Source organism: Harpegnathos saltator, unplaced genomic scaffold (assembly GCF_003227715.2).
Source record: "Harpegnathos saltator strain DR-91 unplaced genomic scaffold, Hsal_v8.6 scaffold174, whole genome shotgun sequence".
Taxonomy (NCBI): Eukaryota; Metazoa; Arthropoda; class Insecta; order Hymenoptera; family Formicidae; genus Harpegnathos; species Harpegnathos saltator.
In genome coordinates, this window is record NW_020229955.1 from 121,808 (window position 1) to 145,550 (window position 23,743).

The 23,743-nt window shown below is 36.7% G+C and overlaps 4 protein-coding genes across 4 annotated transcripts; all 4 read left to right on the top strand.

Annotated features, from left to right (window-relative positions):
• The first annotated feature begins 984 nt into the window (after nt 1-984).
• LOC105184084 (uncharacterized) lies at nt 985-14,697 on the top strand. Its single transcript, XM_025297318.1, has 11 exons — nt 985-1,046; nt 2,145-2,458; nt 2,929-3,292; nt 3,577-3,831; nt 5,723-5,774; nt 5,883-5,918; nt 5,997-6,070; nt 7,588-7,910; nt 8,049-8,412; nt 8,545-9,499; nt 14,036-14,697. Exons 2-10 carry the CDS (start codon nt 2,175-2,177, stop codon nt 8,800-8,802), a joined length of 2,010 nt encoding a protein of 669 aa, XP_025153103.1. The 5' UTR covers nt 985-1,046; nt 2,145-2,174; the 3' UTR covers nt 8,803-9,499; nt 14,036-14,697.
• Nucleotides 14,698-15,855: 1,158 nt separating this feature from the next.
• On the top strand, nt 15,856-17,654 carry LOC109503584 (alpha-tocopherol transfer protein-like). Its single transcript, XM_019841857.2, has 3 exons — nt 15,856-16,043; nt 16,468-16,831; nt 17,353-17,654. The coding sequence occupies exons 2-3, from the start codon at nt 16,514-16,516 to the stop codon at nt 17,608-17,610; spliced, it is 576 nt and encodes a 191-aa protein (XP_019697416.1). The 5' UTR covers nt 15,856-16,043; nt 16,468-16,513; the 3' UTR covers nt 17,611-17,654.
• A 171-nt stretch (nt 17,655-17,825) lies between these two features.
• LOC105184077 (uncharacterized) lies at nt 17,826-18,124 on the top strand. The gene is made up of 2 exons (XM_019841858.2): nt 17,826-17,980; nt 18,054-18,124. The coding sequence occupies exons 1-2, from the start codon at nt 17,848-17,850 to the stop codon at nt 18,119-18,121; spliced, it is 201 nt and encodes a 66-aa protein (XP_019697417.1). The 5' UTR covers nt 17,826-17,847; the 3' UTR covers nt 18,122-18,124.
• Nucleotides 18,125-18,753: 629 nt separating this feature from the next.
• Nucleotides 18,754-21,527, top strand: LOC105184078 (uncharacterized). The gene is made up of 2 exons (XM_011142629.3): nt 18,754-19,512; nt 20,210-21,527. Exons 1-2 carry the CDS (start codon nt 19,474-19,476, stop codon nt 20,465-20,467), a joined length of 297 nt encoding a protein of 98 aa, XP_011140931.1. The 5' UTR covers nt 18,754-19,473; the 3' UTR covers nt 20,468-21,527.
• The last annotated feature ends 2,216 nt before the right edge of the window (nt 21,528-23,743 follow it).

Here is a 23,743-nt window from a genome sequence, read left to right on the forward strand (position 1 = left end):
ATGCCCGCTCTCAGGCTTCTCTCTGCCTTTATGCAAGAGTGTGTGCTTCCCGCTTTATCGTCAAGACGGTATATATATATATATACATATATATATATAGTATACTGTTGTGCGTAGTGTGTGCACATTGTCTCAGGGGACGCGTCGGAATTCGGCAGAAAAAGCATCCCAGCGTAATCGGCCCGATGGCCGCTCTCAGGTTTCACTCTGCTTGAACACAAGTATATCGATCGCAGCGCCACAGTTAATCAATCAGAGAATTAAATTGGTGAGATTTTGCGTGATAAATAAAAAGTATGCAAAAAGTCTTGAAACAAATAAAGTCATTGTACATTTATTTATAGATAAATTTATCACATTTTCATAAATAGCTGAAATATCTTCATGTATCGCTATATTATATAATTTCAACTCTGACGGAAATGACACAAAAATTATTATAAAAAGTTGCAGTACAATTTAGAAATTAAAATTCTATTAATGATCCATTTATTACATCGGCGCGTATGTACACGTACAATAACAATTATTTCTACGGTCGTTGCGATAGAATAGATAATGGAAATTTCATTGTTTCATGCATATTCAGCGAAGAGTTGACAATTTAATGAGGCTGTTTACAAATCTAATATATAAAACGAATTATATACTGTCAGTAGTAATAATGATAATAACTCGAATGAAAGGGAGAAGAAAGGAGGAAGAAGGAAAACGAGAAAGAAGTACAAAATAATAATTCACTACACTTGAGGTAATAACAGATTGAAACTGATGATTACAAAATTTGTAATTGCAAAGGATGAAGCTTGACTTGTTTACGAAGGAGATACACGCATAACGATATAAATCCATTTCATTCGCGTCGCAGTCTGTTTTATGCCTTGAGATAGAAACTATCGCTTCCTTGCATTTAGTAACATTTTAGACGCACGAGAAAAAGGATCAACGACAGGTTTTGCAGGTTTTGAAACAACAAAAACGTTTGACATTTATATCGTACACATAAAAATAAAATTTCATCTGTTATATGCGAATACGATAAGAAGGTGAGTGAAGATTCTCTTGTCGTTTTCGATTGTTCTTTATATGAAATTCATTTAGAAGATTTATAATATGAGTTTTGATGGAGTATTTTTATCGTATTTTGCTTATCAATATCATACTCAGTCAATATCAGATTTCTTAAAATTTAACATTTTTCCACTTTGCCATTTTTTCGATTGCAATTTACGAATCATCTGTTACATTGTCCTCTCGTGTGCACGCACGCACGCACGCACGCACGCACGCACACGCGCGTATATTCCTTTCACAGTAAAGTACAGTAAACACGCCCAAATCGCTGTGAAACTACGCATCTGTCATTGTCACATAATTACCAACGATATCCAAACGATATCGGTGCACATTGTATTTATTACTTTACTATATTATTTACTATTATTCATATATGTGATGGACAAGTGTGTGTTTAAATAAATATTTGAAATATTAAGACTGAGAAGGCTGTTGCAAAAACGAGAATATAACGCAGTAATGCTAACACGCTACGCTATCGCTATTTATGGAGCTCGCTATCACTATTGCGTTACTAATTCCAGTTAATGGGTAGTTTTGGAAGCGTTTGAGTTAGTAACGTCTATAGTGTCTCCCTGAATGCATTCATGAGTATATACCAGTCATCTGCACTTCATAAGTACATATCAGACATATACCAGTCTCTCCTTTTTATGAATTCAGTTGTACCATAGTAGCCGCCTGATATTCCTGCGATTGTTAACGTCGTACATCTGTGTATACTTGCCGGTGAATTTCAAATCGGATTGACCCTTTTTTTTTATTTCCTTTTTTAATTACGATTAATTATCAATCACACATACATGTGCATGTGCGCGCACACTCATACGCATACGTCCTCTATAGTAGTATTTCTATTTCTATTTCAATATTAAGCCAAATTATGACACAATATTAGTTTAACTTATACATCATAACTTAATATTTGAAAACAATTACATAGTACATGTTAGTTAGCCACTTGAGGCTAGTGAAGTAATTTTAATTTTTTCATTAAATTTTCTCATTAAACTTTGTTGAATACGAGTAATGTAAGTGTCGCATTGAACAATTGTTAAATTCAACAGTTCAACAGTTGAGAAAAGATTGGCAACATCATGTCTCTGAGCAAAGGAATATCCTACGAGGAAGAAAAGAGAAAGAATCCCGAGCTGAAGGATTCTGACGTACAAATATTGAAAGATTGGTGCGCGAAGCAACCGCATCTACCGAAAATCTCAGACAGTCAGTACGCGTTGTTCTTGCACAGCAATTATTATCGCATGGAACCGACAAAGAACACCATCGAGGAATATTACACATCCAGAACTCATCTGCCGGAATTTTTCTCCGATAGAGATCCGCTTGGAACGAAGAATTTGCGAGAGGTGTTCAAAGTCACGTAAGAGTTTCCAAATAATTTTAATTATCGTGCGAGTTACACACATACAGTACAGACACACACTTTATTTGCATTTGACTACGACTTTTCTTTCGACGTTGAGTCGAACCAATTACAAATATATCGCAATAGAATGTCGATGTCTGATAAAAATTTGTATTCCGTAACGTTCGAGAAGTAAAAATAAACAGACAATAAAAACTGTCACTGTAATTCAGAATCTGTTATCAGGTTTAACGTTTCTAATTCTCCCTCCCTCCCCCTCTCTCTCTCTCTCTCTCTCTCTCTTCCTCATTATAATCATACTGATTGAAAGTACCAATGAAATTACATCGCGCATAACAATTTAATTGCATGCAGTGAGTTTTCTTCTTAAGAGACGAGCGCATTTTTCAGTAAAAAATCAATCTCGTCAAGCGATGCGATTCATTAGTATATTATGCTTAAACACATGAATCTTTCTGACAAAGGGCACAGATAACATTGTCAACATGGACGAAGGATGATTACAAGATTGTTTATACGAGGCTAATAGATTACGATCCATCGCGCTTTGTCCACAACGACGTTTTAAAATACTTCACCATGGTGACAGACCTGTGGTTATATCAGGAGGGCACCGCTAAAGGCCACGTGATTGTCATTGACATGGATAAAGTTACCTTTGCTCACGCCGGCCGCCTCAGTCCAATATCAATCAAGAAGTTTCTTTATTATCTGCAAGAGGCTATACCAATCAGACTCATGGGTCTACATTTTATTAACAGTAACGCAGTTATGGATATTATTTTGGCGATGATGAAACCATTTATGAAGAAGGAATTGATGGACATGGTGAGAACAGATATCGTACTCTAAATTCGAGACTAAAAATTCGGGAGGATCTTCGAGAAATCCGTTCGATTTTTCGAGTGAATTTTATTCGCGCGAGTCTCGTCTGTGACTTGTTGTTGTTTGTCGCAAATTTGAGAATAATTTGAGGATATCTTTGTCAAGAAATTTATATTCCTGAACGAAATCTCTGTATTATTCTGTATTATTCCTAAAATCGATATCCGCTCATCGATATCCACATCAAATATCTCGTGTGTAATTTGTTCCTTTTGGTACTTTCACAGTTGCATATTCACACCACGAACGATACAGTGGAGAAATTTATACCGGTGGAAGCGCTTCCGTGCGACTGCGGAGGAAAGGGCAGATCGATAAAAGAACAGCAGGAGGAACAACTAAAAAATATAGTGAATTATCGCGAGTGGTTTCTGAAGGATGAGGCCACGGCTCGTGTGAACGAAGCCTTAAGAGTGGGCAAAAGCAAATCGGCAACGGATCTCTTTGGCGTAGAAGGAAGTTTCAAGAAACTCGAAATAGATTGATTCGTCCCAATCTTTTTACACAGGATACTATCAGCAGCTATAATTTCAAACATTATTCGAAATATATTTAATTGTAATATAGCTTTTGTCTATAAATATACAATTTATTATTTATCACGCATACACACACACACACACACACACGAAGAATAATATACGTATCATTTTTTTTTTTTGAATAAACAAAAACTTAGTGTTTTGCTGGTTACGCTGGAGGAACAAACGGAGGTAGCAAGTGTAATAGCAAAAATTCGAGATTTATCACTTCTCTCAATCGTGGTTTATCTCGATCGATAATATTCTTGCGAAAGAATCCCAAGTTTAGATCCCGATCGAAGTAGACAGTCGTACGATACGGCTATTATATGAATATTTCGATATGATATGGCAAACGAGAGAATAGGTGTGCTTTTTATTCGTATTATTCATCCATAGTCATTATGGATGATATCCACAATGACACTGGACATTTGCGTCTGAGAAAAAAGAGAACTTGTGCAAAACTTATAAAAAAGTTGTCCGATAATCTTTGTTACAAGAAAGAAAAAAATAGTGTATGTGTGTGCAACGTCCTTGTATCGACGTAACATAATAATATAAAGTCACGATGTCATCTCATTCTACAAATATATGCGAGAAAATAACAGTCGATGCTGCATACAAGCTACATCTTACGTAAGCGTAAAACACTACAATCTTGAACTTCGAACCTCTTAATTGCTATAATCTTGTAGATATACGTGTCTAAGCGCATCGTCACGTGAAAGAATGAAAAAAAGAGTGAGACTGTGCAGTTTAAATATATTGATAGAATATGGTTTAAACAATGCGCAATTTTAATAGAGGACCGACGACGAAAGAATACTACGGCAAGGAAAGAGGAGAGAGAGAGAGAGAGAGAGAGAGAGGGAGAGATCAAACGAAAAAATATAAATCGCTTGATATATTTAAATACAACAGATATATTTAAATTCAGTGTGTTAAATTGAATTGAGACACCAAAAGCTTTGATAAACGAATGAAGAGAATCACCGAAACGGCTGAAGATGGAATAATGCTACAGCAGAACGATAAAATAGAATTTGCATTTACAGAGTTTTAGGTAGTATTTAGGTATTTATGCTGAAGGTGGGCCACTTTGCAACTTGTAGAATGTTCGACGATTCAAGGTCTAGATACGTGTACGGCGAATAAGAAACACGCTGCTGAAAAATTAGAAAATTGTAGAGAGGATGGCAGAGAGACATTGGCAAAGATCGAAAGGAATCGCTCTGTTAATATGTCCTTTTCAAGATTTGAAATTTAATTTGAAAACATATATCTTGAATTGGTAAATCGAAAGAATAAAAATGAGAAATGAAAAAAGAATAAAAACGACAAAATGTGTGCCTCCAGATATTAATCCTTGAATAATGCTAAAAAGTACAGTTGAAAGATAGAAAAAGATAGAGAAAGTAATATAGTATGTGTAATAGTATGTACAAAGTGAAGATTTGTCGATAGCGATTTAGTAGAGAAGTGGACGAGAGAGAGAGAGAGAGAGAGAGAGAGAGAGAGAGAGAGAGAGAGAAGAGAGAGGGGGAGAGGAGGAGAAAGGGAAAACTAGATTGAACGAAACGTCACAATTGAAACGTAATTCTTTTGCTTGTTAAGAGCAACTTATAATTTAGAGTACTGAATGTTCTACACAAATATAGTAAAATATATTAAAGCAACGTGTAAGAGAAAAGGAAAATCCAAGTACAAAGTATGCCAAAGTCAAGTAACAAAAAGGCACGAATGATCAGTTCGAAATAGATTAAAGCATCGAAGGAAATCAGAATGATACTATTTCTTGCAACAACAATATTTATGATATTTACATAATACATCGATTAAATCGAATCAGGTTCTCGTCGATGATTACGTACTCGAACGTCTCGCGCAATCTCTGAACGACAGTAAGGAGCAGCTTTCTCGACGTTTCAAACGCTCGAGTGCTCTCCTCTAGAAAGTGTCAGTGGCTAAACGATTGATTTCGTGCGTGGCGATCGTGCTAGTGTGCTAAGTTTCTATGAGGTTTATCACAAAACAAATTCACACGCGTGAGTAACTCGTATCATCAAAAAGTATTGTTTTCAACTTTTCCTCTTTAAATAAAAATAATATTAAAATTTTCGAAGATATCGCTGTTTACGCTGTTTATAGTGGAGAAAATATGCTATTTGGTATGCTACTTGTGGAAGAAAAGTTAACGGTAACAAATGCCAGTGATTTGATTAACCATAAATTTAACTTGTACAACAATTAAAAAGTATATTGTCGATTGCTGTGTAATAATGGAAAAGTAAGAAATGGGAGACATGGTTTTGCGTGAATTAGCGATGGGAAGTAGAACGCACATCCCGTGCGTATAGCGGCTTACGGTTTACAAAAACAAAGTATACAGCATGCAACATATAATTGAAATTAACCTAAATATATGGACGAAGAAAAAATGAAAGGAGAAAAGTGTTTCAGACACACAATGGGACACAGTGTAATTGACTTGATCTTCAGATAGAGTGTCAGAGCGAAATAAAGGTCAGATAAAAGTCATATCTTTTACTAACACCCAGCCTTCTGCTGCTCTTTTCATTCACGAATTCAATAACCACACGCTCAAAGTCAAATTCAAAGTCAAATGACAATTGGCAGACAGATTTTCATCTGCTGCAAACTTTTTTGCAAAAATCCAACAAAATGAAGAACGTGATGGAAGATTCCTCTCAAGATGCGCAAACAAATTATTGGTCTATCTGTTCACCAGACTTCAGTCAGATGTCGGACAATAGAAGAGAATGCTTGATTAGAGACGCTTGTCTCTCGGTGCAGTGTTGATGGGGATATACTTTGTTGAACGCTCACCAAATCAGCGTATTCCAAAATGCATCGACGGTCTCACATCTCTCATTTCGCGAGCATTTAATGAAACAAATTCGACAAAATTGAAAATTATCTTGTTTATTATCATTTCAAAATTCCGTTTTCGTCAAACGACGTTTTCCAATGGGGCCTTGAGTCAATGCGTTGTCATGCGTTGAATTTGTCATGAGAAACAGACGTAAATGTTTAAAGTATCAAGGTCCCGTCAAAAAAATATAAAATGACTTTCATTTCACCTTGACACCTCATCTGAGAGTCATACTCCTTTGAATAGTTGAATAGTTATACTCCTTCGAAAGCCTACAACTTTACTTTATCTGAAACATCTCTCTTTTTGCGCTTTGCTCCATTTCTTTCCTTCGTGTTCTTTACATTTAGGTTTACGTCTCAATTTAAGTGCCACACCTTGCAGAAATAATCGGTAGCTATCTTTTGTGCTCAGCCAATCTGAATTTTTTTGTTAAGTATTAATCACGATGAGACGGCAGAAAGACGTCGCGACTGATATGATTCCTATATCTTCCTTTGACTTCCACTGACTTCTCTTGTACCGTGTTATCATTATAAATAATCGTGTTTGCCAGTAGGAAACGATATGGACGAGTATGTCGCTTATACACACGGTTGGTACGTAGTACGGTGGTAGTACAACGCCGATAGTGCACTTATCGATCCATTTGACTCGAGATCGATTCCAGATAAATAACACACTTACTCATTAATAATGCAATACATCTCCATCTATAAACCATAGATGTTGCGTCATCTTCCTGTTGATCTCTCGATTTTCGAGAGATTGTCGGTCCAAAGTTTATATATATATATATATAAAAGTAAAATTTTACGTAGGAAAACAAATTTAAATTCTGCGACACGATGGTGGAACACGTAATGCCAGTTCGGTATGTCAGCGTGGAGGACGAATGCAAACGGAATCCGGAGTTGAGGATGTCGGATTTGCAAATGTTGAAAGACTGGATGGACAAACAGCCGCATCTGCCGGACATACCCATACTCTATATCGTTATGTTCTTACACAGCAATTACTATCGTATAGAGCCAACCAAGACCACGATAGAGAACTTTTTCACCGTGAGGACGCACATGCCGGAAGTGTTCTCCAATAGAGATCCAGTCGCGTGGAAGGAATTGCGTAAGGCCTTCAACGTCGCGTAAGTTCAGGTTTCGCTCAGATTTCATCATAGGTTGCTCGCGATTCGCCCGATCGAAAATCACGAAAATGTCCAAGTCACAACAAAATCTAACGTATTGTATATATATAACGTATTGTATATCTCTCTCGTTAACAGAGCGATCTTTCCGTTGAAGGAAAGAACCAAGGAGGGTTACATAATGACTCTCGGCAAATTTCTGAACACAAACCCGAGTCATTTCAACTGTGCCGAATGTCTCAAGTACCTTTTCATGACATGCGAAGTGCAAAATGTGATGAAGGGCACCAGCCACGGGCTGGTTATCATCTTGGACGCTACGGGACTCACCCTAGGCCACATTGGCCGCATGAATTTGATGATACTGAAAAAGATATTGTTCTTCATACAAGAAGGTGCTCCGGTTCGACTGAAGGCGCTCCATGTGTTAAACGTCATGCCTGCAGTGGAAACATTAATGAATATGCTCAGACCTTTCGTAAAAACGGAATTGCTAAGTATTGTGAGTCTTGAGACTCGCTTGGAGTTGATATTCTTTCGTTTGTTCACCTTGTTACTCCTCCTATTCGATCCACATTACATATGTGGATCGAATAGATTCGAGATTCGCACCTTAGCCCTTTTGTACTTTCAGATACATTTTCACTCGAATATAGAGAGCGCAAAGAAATTTTTCCCCATCGAGGCCTTGCCGAACGAAATGAGCGGCCGAGCAGGACCTATCAATGATATGGTTGACGAGCATATAAAATTACTGGAGGAATTTCGAGCGTGGTTTCAACACGACGAGAAGATCGGACGGGTGAACGAGTCTTTGCGAGTCGGCAAATTTCAGGCGGGGGACGGCCTGTTCGGCATGGACGGTAGCTTTAAGAAGCTCGAAATAGACTAAATCGGCACAAAGTGACGTAGAGTGTCGCACACTATACTCTAATATCCATTGTTTCATGGTTCTCTTAACAAATTACTCATAAGTTTTGCCCATGGATCACGCGGCTTTACGCGGAGACCAGAAGGCAGAGGAGGATGTGTTATGTAACGGTAGAGTTCAATATTTCTCCTATGTAATATAAATATTAGTCTTGTCGCATGGCTGGCGTGCGTGTGCAATTGTTCGGATGCCAATAATAATTGTCACACGATTAAGCACTGCTACCGACGATATTGTATTATTACTTCTTGTTATCCGCCAGATTATGCGTTCGTAAGATTTAATGAAGTATTTCTTCGCGGTTCTTTTGTGTGCCGTAAAGATGCGCCACGGGGGCACCTTACCGCACGTGCACGGTTGACGGTCACGGTCGCAACGTTATCATTTCGCGCATGCTATTCCAATGACGATTAGTTTACAACGCAAATTAGACACTCGTATATAAAGCTGAAGGAGTGAAGAGGCGCGTCCGACAGTGCTCGCCAGTTCTCTGTACTGTTCGGTACCCAGTATCCTTACCCTTGACAAAAACCAGGAAAACAAAAAAGGGAATAAAGGAAAAAAAGAGGGAAAAAAAGATCGCGTTAAAAATACCTTTCGAATACCGTCCGCAAGAAGCGATTCGAACGAAAGTGATTTCTCACACACAATAAATAAGGTGATTATTAATATATGTATAACATATTACTCTTGGCATTTAATAATATCAATTGATTTAATATCAATTGATGTTAAATAATAATCAAACCGCATTGACTTCTGCATTAACTTCTGTATTAATTGGTAATTCGGAACATAACGACAGCGAGTATGATATAAGTGAGAGAGTTGACATTTATATAAATAAATCAACTTAGATTACCTTGGTACGAAGAAAGAGATAAACTACGTAATACGAATCAAATTACCAATGTAATGCAACCTGATCTTGCTCTAAATTAATATATCAAAATTTACGATCTGTTTTTGACAGTACTTTCCGTCGTTAGGCAAAGTATGCATCATTGGACTTTCACACAATAGAAAGAAAACCATGGATTGTTAAATCTTGCATAAGATGAATAATTTCGTAGACATAATATATACGAGATTGCATTTGCAAAAATGAAAATATATCTTACTTCTATAATATCAATTAATTTCGAGGATATAACAGATATATACGTATATTATTATTACGAGTAAAACTTATAACTATAATAAAACTCTGCAACACTTTTCTTCCTATTTTTGAAGGCCGAATCGATTGGGTATAAAAAAAACCTCGATCGGTTCAGCCATTGCTGAGATATGAAAATCTCACCTCATTTCAACTCGGAGTTTCGCGTATAATAGGCACGGTGTGCCTCTTGATAAATTCTGCAATTTTTTAATTATATATTCAAAGAATGATTAAATGTTTCTTTTAATACCAAATAGCCGAATGTAATTGACCGAATCAAATAATTATTTGACATATGACTCAACCGTATAGCCGAGCAAATAATAATAATATATAGACTATCTTGAATAATCATTAATTAGAAAATTTCATAGAATCCGAAGGCCTAGCGCCATTTACGCATTATTATACGAGTCGACTCGTCTATCGCTATTAAGTTAATAAGAGGGAAGTGAATGTTTATGCACGAAAGCGTATTCTTAAAAAGAAAAAAGAAAAAAAACAGGTTAAAGGTTTTTCTAGTTTTACAAGTAAGTTTCACCCATTTTTACACAAGGCATTTAAAAAGTTTCAAATAATGTATTAATTTAGCTGCTTGTCACTTTTATACAAGATTAAAATTGATATATCTGAATTATATAATTTGGACCTAACCTTGCTCTCTGTGTATATTTTACTGCCTTAAATTGAAAAACATGACTAATCTCTCTTAAGTCGTACCTATTGATCGTCCATCTTGTACCGTTGTATATAATCTACAAATTTAGGAAGTAAAACTACATCTGTTATTATTGTTTATTGTTGTATTTAAAATCTATAGAAAGCTTTCCAGTGAGAAAATGATTCGTCGATCGATGTTGAAACAATGTCGAATCGACGTCGAAATCGTCAAATCTACGTACGATTCGACCTCGTTTCGACGTCGATCGACGAATCATTTCTCACTGGCTTTCTTCCTTTGTGTTATCTAAATTTATTTTTTGGAAAATACATTTTTGTTCAATTTGTTGTTTTTCATAGTTAAGTTTTCAAAAACGAAAGTTAGTTCGCGTTAAACGATATTTTATTTTTGTAATTTCAATTTCGAGGATGTAATAAATAAATTCTGCAATTTTTAGTTACATGCTGAAAGAATAATTTTATAAATAAAAGAAAAGACGACCTTCATATAAAATAAACTTGATAAATAAAGTAGATATAATCTTAATAATTATTTTAATAAGTAATTTTAATGTTTGCTTTTGGTTAAAAAGTTTTCTTCAGTTCTTCATACAAGCTGTGAATTTAATTAATTCCTTCTTAGTTGAGTTTCTAGAGACAAAAATATTTTATTTTTGCAATTGTAATATCTATTTTTTTATTCAAAAGATATCTTTTTAGCTTTTTTATACAAACTGTAATTTCAATTAAACATGTATTTATTTAAATTGTTTATATCTTATTTTTATTCTTTCGCAGTTTTTAAATTAATCACATTGCTATGATAATCGGATATCGGATCGGAATGAAAGAAATACGGCACAATTTTGGAAACCTCATAGTACAATTTAAGCAACCAATTGCCAAAATTGCCAAACCACTTGCGTCTTTAAGAGAGACCTGCGTAAAAGATCTGCGTAAAAGAAGATATTGTTGTACAAAATATCTTAAAGAATTATGGGATATCATCGACAGATTAAAGATAACTTGCAATTAGTTTTTATTCTATTTCTATGAAATATTCGCAAATTATTTGAAAAAGAAAGAAAAAATTGAAAACTGGCCACCAGCCAATATAGGCAACCTTCCCTTATCTGTACGTACATACATATGTGTGTATACCTATATATATGCATATACGTAGGCAGTATGAAAAGTTCTCGACCTGACACATATATGGCATTAGAAACTGTCAAACTATAATTGTATTGGAAAGTTTATATCCCTGATATAAACCCATGTAAAATTTTATTCGATCTGTCAAGTCATTCGAGTAGTAGCACAAGTTGAAAAAGCTTTATGCAAGATGGGTGCCGCATTTGCTAACAATTGACGAAAAACGCATTCGAATGCGTATTTCTTCATAGAAATAGAAGCGTGTTTGGCAAATTTTAATCGTTTTAAGCAAAATAAAATGGATTTCAAGCGTCGTTTCATAACTGTTGATGAAATCCATCACTTGAATCCACCACTATAAACCAGAGCGAAAAGAACCTTCCGAAATCACACCCTAACGAATAACGGCTGCGTCTATTTTGTCGATGCTAGCGGGCTGTCTTTCGGTCATCCTGCTCGAATTAATCCAATGGGGCTGAAGAAATATTTATATTTATTATATACGGGAAGCGGCCCCGATACGCTTGAAGGGGATTCATGCTTTATAAACGCGCCGCCCGCCATCAGGAGATGCTCATGAATATGATGAGACCTCTTATGAAAAAGGAGATGATAGACATGGTAAACATCACAATGATTAGCAATCGAGTTCAATGTTCATCGAGTTCATCAGTTTTGATTCCTTCCACTGCATTGCAGTTAGTACGTATTGGGAGTACAAATTAGTTCGGTCCGTTTTTTTTGTTAAAAGATGTATTTATTTCAAAACAAAATGAATGAACAGATCAATTAAAGTATTTTCCATCGCTGGCTACTACTTTCTCCCATTTCTCAGGCAATTTTCGAATTCCATCTCGAAAAAGTGACTCGTCTTTTGAGGCGATCCAAGTTTGGAGCCAATTTTCAATAGCTGCGAAAAAAGTGAACCGGTGACCTGCCAAATCGTGCTGCATCCTTCGGAACAACCAGTAATCAAAAGAAGCAATGTCCGGAGAATACGGCGGGTGCGGTAAAACATCCCATTTGAGCGTTTCCAAATATTTTTTTACGACTTTTGCGACATGAGGCCGAGCGTTGTCATGAAGAACCCCTTTCAACGTCTGTCGGTTTCAGTTTATAAGGCACTTTTTTCCTTGTTTTCCTTGTTTTTGAATAATTCCCATGTCTCTCAATCGTACGGAAACGGCTTGTTGAGTCACTCCCAATGATTCTGCAAGCTCCTCTTGCGTTTGAATCTGATCTTCTTCGAGTAATGCCTCTAATTCTTTGTCCTCGAATTTTTTGGCTGTCCAGAGCGAGGCTTGTCTTCGACGCTGAAATCTCCATCCTTGAAACGTCGAAACCATTCCCTACATGATTTATCAGTTGAAGCAGCGTCACCATAAACCTCAACAAGCATTCGATGGGCTTCAGCTGCACTTTTCTTCCAATTAAAGCAGAAAATTAAAACCTCCCGCAAATGCTGCTCGGTTAACACAAAATTCGACATTTTCAACAAGCAAGGTTTTTATATGTAAAAAGCAAGGTTTTTATATGTAAAAAGCAAGGTTTTTGTATGAAATTCAAAGCGATATAAATTGAATATTATTGGCAGATGTCTAACCTCTCTGAAACCGCCAAAATCTGCAGTCACTATGAACCATTCACAACAGCCGGAGCCATCTTTTGAAAACGGACCGAACTAATTTATACACTCAATAATAGTCAGAAATGACGATAATTTAAAAAAAAAAAAGCGTTTACTTTTGACGATACGTAATAATGTTCAAATAATGTGCTTATTATTTTGTTCCTTGCTCCTGAGATACAAAGGATCTTCTTTAAGAATATTTAGGAAGATAAGAGACGAGATTTCAGAAGAGATTTAACAGAATCTAGAATCTTGGTTAGTGTTTAGAAGATTGTCTCTTCAACATTTGCGTGTCAACTTCGCGTCACGAGTCACGTCAGTACAACATAACATCAACGAGTGCAACTTTTTATATACATATATATTGCGGACACAATTGGCAATATAACCTATGATAATCATCATCCGTTTCTCATTGTCACGAATAAAGGTGAAAACTTTCGCGTATCCACTTCGTGCCTCGCGTTAAACGTGTAACATTACTGAAATTCTGAAATCGCATGAGTTATACTCACCCGCCCTCCTCCCCCAATGTCTCACTTCCACATTTCTCACTTGCATTTTTCTCTCTTCCTTGACTCACTTAGATACATTTTCACTCATCGTTGGAAAGCGCATCCAAATACGTTTCGGTGAATGAGCTGCGGTGAATGAAGCGGGCGGAAAGGCTGGTTCTATGTACGAGCTGGCCCAGATTCAAATAAAGAAGCTCGAAGAGTATCGCGAGTGGTTTCTAATGGACGAAACGAACGGACGTGTAGACGTGAAGCGAAACGACTTGGTAAGAGTAAGTCGGCGAGCGACTTGTTTGGTGTGGACGGCAGCTTTAAGAAACTCGAAATTGACTGACGCAGACTTATTCATCCGGTATGCAATTATAACTATATAATCCATAATCGCAACTTCTTCGCCAGTTGTAATATGTTTCTCATGTTCTCCGTGTGTACCTCGCATATTACAATGTCATTTCTGATGAGTCATATTAGCATTAGCATCTAGCATTATGCAAGAAAGAAACGAGCGTTCAAAGAACAAGACCCCTTACGTAAGAAGGTCGCGGTAGTAGAAATACATTAACATTTCCTGTACTGCTTATATAAAAAGTATCTTATAAAATTGCATTATACAAAATGTCCGATTAATGAATTATTTATATATGAAGCTGTACTAAAATAGAATAATTACGAGTAGACAGCATTGGAAATTGGAAGATTTCACTGAATAAATACTTCCTTGATATTGCCTACAACAGCCTGTTCTTTAATCTGATCCACGAGTTTATAATTAAAAATATAACTGAAAATCCTATGTGACACGTTTTGTATACAAAATGTCTAAAATAAAGTACAAATCGAATCATATAAAGCAAAGGTAGCAAGTGTCTTTACAGCGACTTTCAAACAGCTCTCCCCATTTTGATTAAATAAATTATTTTTACTTTACATCAATATCTTTATCAACATTTGATTCTCATCAATAGGGAAGAATTAATCCGTCGACTGTTGACCGAAAATATTTTAGATAATTACATGACGCGCAAAAATATTTAAATTTTCTACAACCTAGAGACCGATATTACTGGACGTTTTTAAATATATCTCTGCATTTCGAACTTATTAGATAGACTTGTTGCCGACACAAAAGAGGCATAGAAATATATCCTTCTGTCCAATACATCTAGACAGACCTGCACACACTGCACACTTTTCACTCCGTCATTCGCGGAGAGATCCATAAATCGAACGGGAAAAACAATCTCGTCGTCTGCCTCGCCAGCATTTAATATAAAATGTTCCAGACATAGCAGTGTCAGACATAGTGGTGACGACGATGGTAGTATATCGTGAACATCGAAACAAGACGTGTTTCTGACACAGCGAGTCTCCAAGAAATCCTCCTTTTCAAGAAGGAATTTGTCGGCTATCGCACAGAATTATTTACACTCCCAACATGCAGATTAAAAATATATAATTTAAAAATATCGTTCGTTGCTTTTCATCAAAGCGAATAATTAAAAATCGAGAAATTTGTTAGGTTAAACGCTCGTCTGAGACAGTGAATAAAGTAGATCAGTCTTCTGATTGTGAATGGAGAGGAAGCTTTATAGAAAACAAAAGTACAATGTCATCCATAAAACTCACAACCTTCGAAGAAGAGCTGAAGAAGAATCCGGAGCTGAAAATATCAGATATACAGACTCTGAGGGAATGGTGCGAGAAACAACCGCATTTGCCAAAGATTCAGGACGTGGAACTCGCCATATTTTTGCACAGCAATTATTATCATATAGAGCCGACAAAAAGCACAATCGAGAATTATTACACTTATAGGACTCACGCACCGGAATTATTCTCCAACAGAGACATGCGGAAGATGCAACAACTACGAGATGTTTTTAAAGTCGCGTAAGCATAGTTCCTTGATATTGACCATTGAATAACTTGAATAGACGCATACGCGATATACGTATTATACGCATAAAGGCATTATATAGTCTAGTAAATTCATTCGGTGAAATTTCAACTATTCTAATTTTAAAAAGTTAGAACGCCGATAAGAAGCGATAACAGAGCAAGTATGCTGCAATTATGTCAGGTAGGCAACATATGTATGGTACAAGGTCATTCATTACTTATTCATTGGTTAACGGCATCAACGGAATATGGTGCACATGGTGTGTGTGTGTGTGTGTGTGTGTGCGCGCGCGCGCATTAGTGTGTGCGCGCGCGCGCATGTGTATCATGCATATTAATACAATGAAATATAATAAAACTAAAATTTACGCAAGGATAATGCACGTTACATTCCATTCAGTCAAACCGCATTGTTTAGACATCACATTTTTTTAGGCATAACAGATAAATTTCTAGATAATTTATTAATGGCACTACATACCTGCTCTGTCAGTTTCAATCGTAGATAGAAACATTTGTATTATATATTCTTATGCAGTCATAATAGCAAGTGATTTAAATTTTTTCAAAAAATTTGATAAATTAAATCATTCTTGTTCAAAAAGGGCCCAGTTACAACTAGAACACACGACCAAAGAGGAGTATAGAATAATGATAGGATGTCTGGTCGATCTGGATCCTTCGCATTTTTTCTTCAATGAATTGTTAAACGTCGGTCTTATGACGCATGATGAATTTGTTTGGACTCATGGATCAACGCCAGGACAGATCTTTGTCGTTGATGCTACGGGAATTACAATTGGACATGTAGGGCGTTTAAACATAGCATCAATAAAAAAAGGACTACGCTACCTTCAAGATGCCATGCCAATACGCTTGAAAGAGGTCCATGTAATAAATACGTCGCCAGTTGTCGAAATAATATACAATATGACCAAACCTTTCTTGGACAAGGAATTAGTAAAATTGGTAAAATTACTTCAACAAATTATTCTTCCAACAAATTATTTATCCTCGACAAAACTCTCGTCGTTCAGACGGTCTTCTGCTATCCCTGAATAGAATGAGAGAAATGCGCTTTTGAAGTTTTTCAATAAGTTTGTAAGAACTTTGACAAAAAAAGGTACAATCCAAGGTACAATGTCCCTACAGTCAAGTACACAATCCAATTTTTTTCGTTTCCTGGGATGATTCGCATTCGAAAGAAAGCGATCAGTAGATTATTAAACAACATTATACTCGTCATACTTATAAAAGCACATCAGTTTCTCCGCAAACCCTGCGCAAAAATTCCTAACAAACTTATCGAATAACCTAATCTATCTAGAAAATTACGTCACAGGAATAGAGAAGTTAATAAAGGAACTGAATTAAATTCCTGAATCGACGTCATTCTAAACTAACGCAGAGTTTACACAAAATCTTCAAAATCCTACAAGAAATTCTGCCGGGTGAGAAATATATGTTACTGATTGATGCCTCTGTCGCAGATACATTTTCACGCATCATTGGAAAGCGTGAGTGAACACTTTCCGATAGAAGTATTGCCCAATGAGCTTGGTGGGAAAGGAGGTGCGTTGCAGGAGTTGATGGACGCGCAGTTCAAAAGGATCGAAAACTTTCGCGAGTGGTTCCTAGAGGACGAAAAAAATAATCGGGTGAACGAGTCACTGCGGATTGGCAAAAGCAAGACATCTGGTGATCTCTTTGGGGTGGACGGTAATTTCAGAAAAATAGAAATCGACTGATTCGATCTTACAACACGTAAGTATCATACAGCATCAAATCAATGAGAGATTCAAAGAATGGGATTGGTACGAAGAAACGAACGGATGTGTGAACGAACGACTTGGCAAAAGCAAGTCGGCGAGCGACTTGTTTGGTGTGGGGGGCAGCTTTAAGAAACTCGAAATTGACTGACGCAGACTTATTCATGCGGTATGCAATTGTATGTATATAATCCATAATCACGACTTCTTCGCCAGATGGACCATAGTATTTCTCATGATCCGTGTGATCTGCTCTTCGCATATTGCACTGTTTTTTCTGACAAGTTACAATACACTATTCTAGTATTAATCAGAAAACAAATAAGCGTTGAAGGACAAGATATCTTAGGTAAGAAAGTCGCGGTGTTGAAAAACATCGACGTCTCTTATGCTGCACATATAAAGCGACTTATACTAAACAGGTTATACAAAACGTCCGATTAATATCGAGCGTAAGAAGGCGGCATTGGAAGTTGGAAGGCTTCGCTGAATAAATATTTTCTTGATGTTACCTTCAACAGAATGTTCTTTAATTTGATCCATGAGTTTATAACTGAACATATAACTGAAAATCTCATGTGACACATTTTATATATAAAATGTCTAATAAAATATAAATCAAATTAAATAAAGCAAGGTGGCAAATGTTTCCATAGCGGTTTTCAAGCAAGTCCTCCCAATTTGATTAAATAGATTATTTTTATTTTACGTTAATAACTTTATCAATGTTTGATTTTCATCAATAGGGCAGAATTGACCGAATATACCATATTTTGACCGAAAATGTTTTAGAAAATATTTTAGAAAATGTTTTAAAAAATGGCGTGACGCGCAACGATATTTAAATTTTCTAGAGTTTAGAGGCTGAAATAATTGCATGTCTTAAAAATATCACTGCATCTCGAGCTTATGAGATAAATTTGTTGCCGATATAAAAGTACATAGAGATGTATCTCTCTCTTCAATGTATCTAGGTGGACTTGACAAAAGCAATTTCGTGATTACAACACATAACAATAACCCATTTCACCAATGTCTTAGTTTAAACGCATCCCAAGTTTCTACGTCTACACACACACACACACACACACACACACACACACACACACACACACACGCACACACACGCACACACGCACACACGCACACACGCACACGCAAGCACACTGCACTTATCACTTCACCACTCGTGGATTCATAAATTAGAAGGGAAAAATCAATCGTGCCGTATGCCTCGTCAGCATTTGATATAAAATGTTCTGTCGTCAGACGTAGCGATGATGAGGTAGTATATCGTAAACATCGCGACAAGATGGTCCGTCATAACATGTTACTTTTTTCAAAAAGGAATTTATCGGCTATCGAACAGATTTATTTGCACTTCCAACATGTAGTTTAACAATATGTAATTTAAAACTAGCGTTCGTTGCTTTTCATCAAAGCGCATAATTAAAAATAAGGAAATTTGATAGATAAATGTTCTTCTAAAGCAGTGAATGACGCAGATCAGTCTTATGATTGTGAAGGAAGAAAAAGGTTTTGCAGAAAATAAAAATTCCAAGTCTGCTATGTCTGGTCGATACGGATCCTTTGCATTTCTTACACAATGATTGATTGATAAACGTCGATCTTATGGCGTATGATGAATTTTGTTGGGCTCATGGCTAGGACAAATCGATGTCATTGATGCTACGGGAGTTACAATTGGACATGTAGGGCGTTTAAACCTGGTATCATTAAAAAAAGTACTACACTACGTACAAGATGCCATCCCAGTACGCTTGAAAGCGATCCATAAGCGATAACATCGATACATCGCCAGTTTTCGAAATAATATACAACATGGTCATACCTTTCTTGGATAAAGAATTGATAAATTTGGTAAAATTACTTCAACAAATTATTTATCCTCGGCAACATTATCGTTCTGACGGTCCTCTGCTGCTCCCGAATAGAATAAGTGGGACGCGATATTGAAGTTTTTCAATAGGTTTGTAAGAATTTTGTCGAATGAAAAGACTGCAAGGCACAATGTCCCCACAGTCAAGTACACAATCTTGTTTTCTGTCGTTTCCTTCGATGACTCGCCATCGAAAGCAAGCGATCGGTAGATTATTAACCCGGCGTCGTTGTGGTGATAAAATGTTACACGCACACGTTGGGGCGGGTCATGATGATCCGATTATTGTTTGGTCCACCCTCGCAGTGTCTACTCTGGTTTCGGGAAGCTACATAGTAACTTTTATGGAACAGTAGTCTCTTAATACAGGTAGTTTGATGAAATATTTAATTTAAGCTTTAAAAACGCCATGACCCAGCCTCAGTGACGCCGGGTTAAACAACATTACACTTGCTATGCTTAGAAAAGCACATCAGCTTTGAACTCTCCGCCAAAATCCTAACAAACTTATCGAATAACCTAATCCATCTAAGAAATTACGTCACAGCAGTAGAGAAGATTGAATTAAATTCTGGAATCGACGTCATTCTAAATTAGCGCAGAGTTTACACATCAAAATCTTCCTAAGAATTCTGTCGAATAAGAAATATATGTTACTGACTGATGCCTCTGTCGCAGATACATTTTCACGCATCATTGGAAAGCGTGAGTGAACACTTTCCGATAGAAGTATTGCCCAATGAGCTTGGTGGGAAAGGAGGTGCGTTGCAGGAGTTGATGGACGCGCAGTTCAAAAGGATCGAAAACTTTCGCGAGTGGTTCCTAGAGGACGAAAAAAATAATCGGGTGAACGAGTCACTGCGGACCAGCGAAAGCAAGACATCTGACGATCTGTTCGGGGTGGACGATAATTTCAAGAAAATAGAAATCGATTGAATCGACCTTACAATACGCAAGTACCTTATAGTATCAAAACAATGACAAATTCAAAGAAAGGAGTTTTTGGAAATGTCTCTTTTGATCATCAATTTCTTTAACCACTTGCGCTGGAAAGACGTGCCACGCACGTCGTAATGCTTTTGTCACAGAATCGCCAACGACGTGGTATGTACGTCGTCATGCGATTGTCACAGAAACAAAAACGACGTGCGTGGCACGTCGGGTGGGATTGTTTGCCAGACACAAATGCCAAAAAGAATCCACAGCGAAGGTGTAGAGTGTGTACCAAACACAAAAAACGAAGTGAAACTATATGGGAATGTAAGAAATGCCTTGTACCATTACATGTTCCAGACTGTTTCGAGAGATACCACACTTTGCATGATTATTAATAAATAAATTAAATATTTATATTTGTATAATTTTATAATCAATCGACGCTCTATATTCCCTTCAAAAAGCTATTAAAAGTCCTAGGTCGAAAATAAATTAGTTTAGAAAATATAAATCTTTTTCCGATTTCTGTAAGGCATCGAACACTGTGTGACGCCTCTCAACGAGTTACACTGGACCGTTCTGATACAGGCGTCAGTGAATTTTTTGCCAGCGCAAGTGGTTAAAAAAGTAATCTATCTCATAAGGTATCATAAGAACATTAAGACGTTGAGTAGCAATCACCGCAGCTCGATACATTCGTGTCTTAGTAAGATACCTATAGAATATAATTAATTATATTCTGTGAGTCTAAAAAAACTGATCATAAACTGTCCGCAGAAACAGGGCATGAAACGAGAAGAAGAATGTATACATTTCGAATTATCTATTTACGAATTATCGAATTATAATATCTATTATACCATACTATAAGTTGACTTTTCCTTTCTATAATGAAAGTCGCCGCAGCGACATCTACATAATAAATGTATTATATAATGAGCAAAGTATTAAAGATGGCGAACAATAAAATAGGTATTTTAACAATTATTGCAATAATTATTGTTACAAAATTATATTCATGCGAAATATATGCATATTTCTGCCGTGATTTCAATTGAAATCTTAAATGTTGTTTCCTTTCGCGGCAAATGCTCTAATAATTGCACCATGTGTATTATATTTGGGTGCAGGATATTCGTTGGTAGCTCATGTAGCCATAGCCAATGAATGCATAGAACTGATTGAGATAAAGAAAATAATCAAGTGGCATTTTGCAAAAATCGTAAAAAAATAGCCGAGCAACACATGGAAAAACATCGGATGGAATAGCAAATTTCAAATGCGCAGCAAGGAGAAAGAAGGGTCGCAGCTAGGCTGTTGCTAGGCGAAGTGAGCAGCTACTAACTCGAGTGGTCGAGCGCGACGCATGCTAAGGCTACATGAATTACCAAATACCCTGTATACGTATCATAAGTTAAGGGTTGTGTAATTTTGTGGTCTAAGGCTTTTCGAAATTTAATGATATTTTATTGCTTATAGCTAGTAAAAAAAGCATACTGATATGTTGATATTAATGCCTTATATTGGGAGTACAAATTAGTTCGGTCCGTTTTTTGTGTTAAAAGATGTATTTATTTCAAAACAAAATGAATGAACAGATCAATTAAAGTATTTTCCATCGCTGGCTACTACTTTCTCCCATTTCTCAGGCAATTTTCGAATTCCATCTCGGAAAAATGACTCGTCTTTTGAGGCGATTCAAGTTTGGAGCCAATTTTCGATTTCTGCGAAAGAAATGAACCGGTGACCTGCCAAATCGTACTGCATCCTTCGGAACAACCAGTAATCAGAAGGAGCAATGTCCGTGGAATACGGCGGGTGCGGTAAAACATCCCATTTCCAAATATTTTTTTATGACTTTTGCGACATTAGGCCGAGCGTTGTCATGAAGAAGAATAACTTTATCATGTCTTTGCTCGTATTCCGGCCGTTTTTCTCGCAATGCACGGCTCAAACGAATCAATTGTAGCCGATACCCGATCGCCCGTAATGGGATCTCCAGGTTTCAGCAGCTCATAGTAAACAACACCCTTTTGGTCCCACCAGATACAGAGCATGATCTTCGAACCATGTATGTTCGGCTCTGGTGTTGATGTTGAGGTCGATGGCAACAATTGACCGGGCTTGGCGTAGTATTTTTCTTCTTGGGGTTGTCGTAGAATATCCACTTCTCATCCCCAGTTACAATCCGATGCAAGAAGCCTTTTCTTTGTTGCCTTTAAATCAGCTGCTCGCAAGTGAAAAATCTCCTTTCAACGTCTCTCGGTTTCAGTTTATAAGGCACTCAGTTTTCTTGTTTTTGAATAAATCCCATGTCTCTCAATCGTACGGGAACGGCTTGTTGAGTCACTCCCAATGATTCTGCAAGCTCCTCTTGCGTTTAACTCTGATCTTCTTCGAGTAATGCCTCTAATTCTTTGTCCTCGAATTTTTTGGCTGTCCAGAGCGAGGCTTGTCTTCGACGCTGAAATCTCCATCCTTGAAACGTCGAAACCATTCCCTACATGATTTATCAGTTGAAGCAGCGTCACCATAAACCTCAACAAGCATTCGATGGGCTTCAGCTGCACTTTTCTTCCAATTAAAGCAGAAAATTAAAACCTCCCGCAAATGCTGCTCGGTTAACACAAAATTCGACATTTTCAACAAGCAAGGTTTTTATATGTAAAAAGCAAGGTTTTTGTATGAAATTCAAAGCGATATAAATTGAATATTATTGGCAGATGTCTAACCTCTCTGAAACCGCCAAAATCGGCAGTCACTATGAACCATTCATAACAGCTGGAGCCATCTTTTGAAAACGGACCGAACTAATTTGTACACCCAATACAATGATTGCTTTGACTACAGTTCCCTAGATGGCTGCCTCGGACATTTTCTTCAGCATCTGCGTCAGAATCAATTCAAGGAATAAATTTGCTATCGATATAAAAACATACACAAAGAAGCATCTCCTTTCTACACCGAATCGACCGGATAAAGTCACTTAGATGATAACTTTTTTTATATAAAAGAAATTAAGGAAATGGAATTTTCCTTACACACATCTTGAGCAAAACTAATGCGTATTATTAAAATCATGTGCCAGAGAATAGAGGACACACGTGCACGTACGTCACATGTGCTACTAATATGAAATTTTGTTTCTTTCGCAAATTCATCAGTTCTACATCAATTCTACATAAAGTGATATTAAGATGTTAATTGTGCAAAAACAGTTTCAAGGAAAAACAGCTTGAAAAAGAATCAGTAATGGTAATATATGATATGCAAATT

What these genes read in the sequence shown, in the direction of transcription:
- LOC105184084 (XM_025297318.1), top strand. Translation starts at nt 2,175, where the DNA reads ATGTCTCTGAGCAAAGGAATATCCTACGAGGAAGAAAAGAGAAAGAAT. An exon ending in AGAAGGAATTGATGGACATG is followed by an intron (nt 3,293 to 3,576) that starts GTGAGAACAGAT and finishes GTACTTTCACAG; the next exon opens with TTGCATATTCACACCACGAA. An exon ending in CGCGCAATCTCTGAACGACA is followed by an intron (nt 5,775 to 5,882) that starts GTAAGGAGCAGC and finishes TAGTGTGCTAAG; the next exon opens with TTTCTATGAGGTTTATCACA.
- LOC109503584 (XM_019841857.2), top strand. Translation starts at nt 16,514, where the DNA reads ATGATAGGATGTCTGGTCGATCTGGATCCTTCGCATTTTTTCTTCAAT. An exon ending in ACAAGGAATTAGTAAAATTG is followed by an intron (nt 16,832 to 17,352) that starts GTAAAATTACTT and finishes CCTCTGTCGCAG; the next exon opens with ATACATTTTCACGCATCATT.
- LOC105184077 (XM_019841858.2), top strand. Translation starts at nt 17,848, where the DNA reads ATGGACCATAGTATTTCTCATGATCCGTGTGATCTGCTCTTCGCATAT. An exon ending in TGAAGGACAAGATATCTTAG is followed by an intron (nt 17,981 to 18,053) that starts GTAAGAAAGTCG and finishes TATACTAAACAG; the next exon opens with GTTATACAAAACGTCCGATT.
- LOC105184078 (XM_011142629.3), top strand. Translation starts at nt 19,474, where the DNA reads ATGGTCATACCTTTCTTGGATAAAGAATTGATAAATTTG. An exon ending in ATAAAGAATTGATAAATTTG is followed by an intron (nt 19,513 to 20,209) that starts GTAAAATTACTT and finishes CCTCTGTCGCAG; the next exon opens with ATACATTTTCACGCATCATT.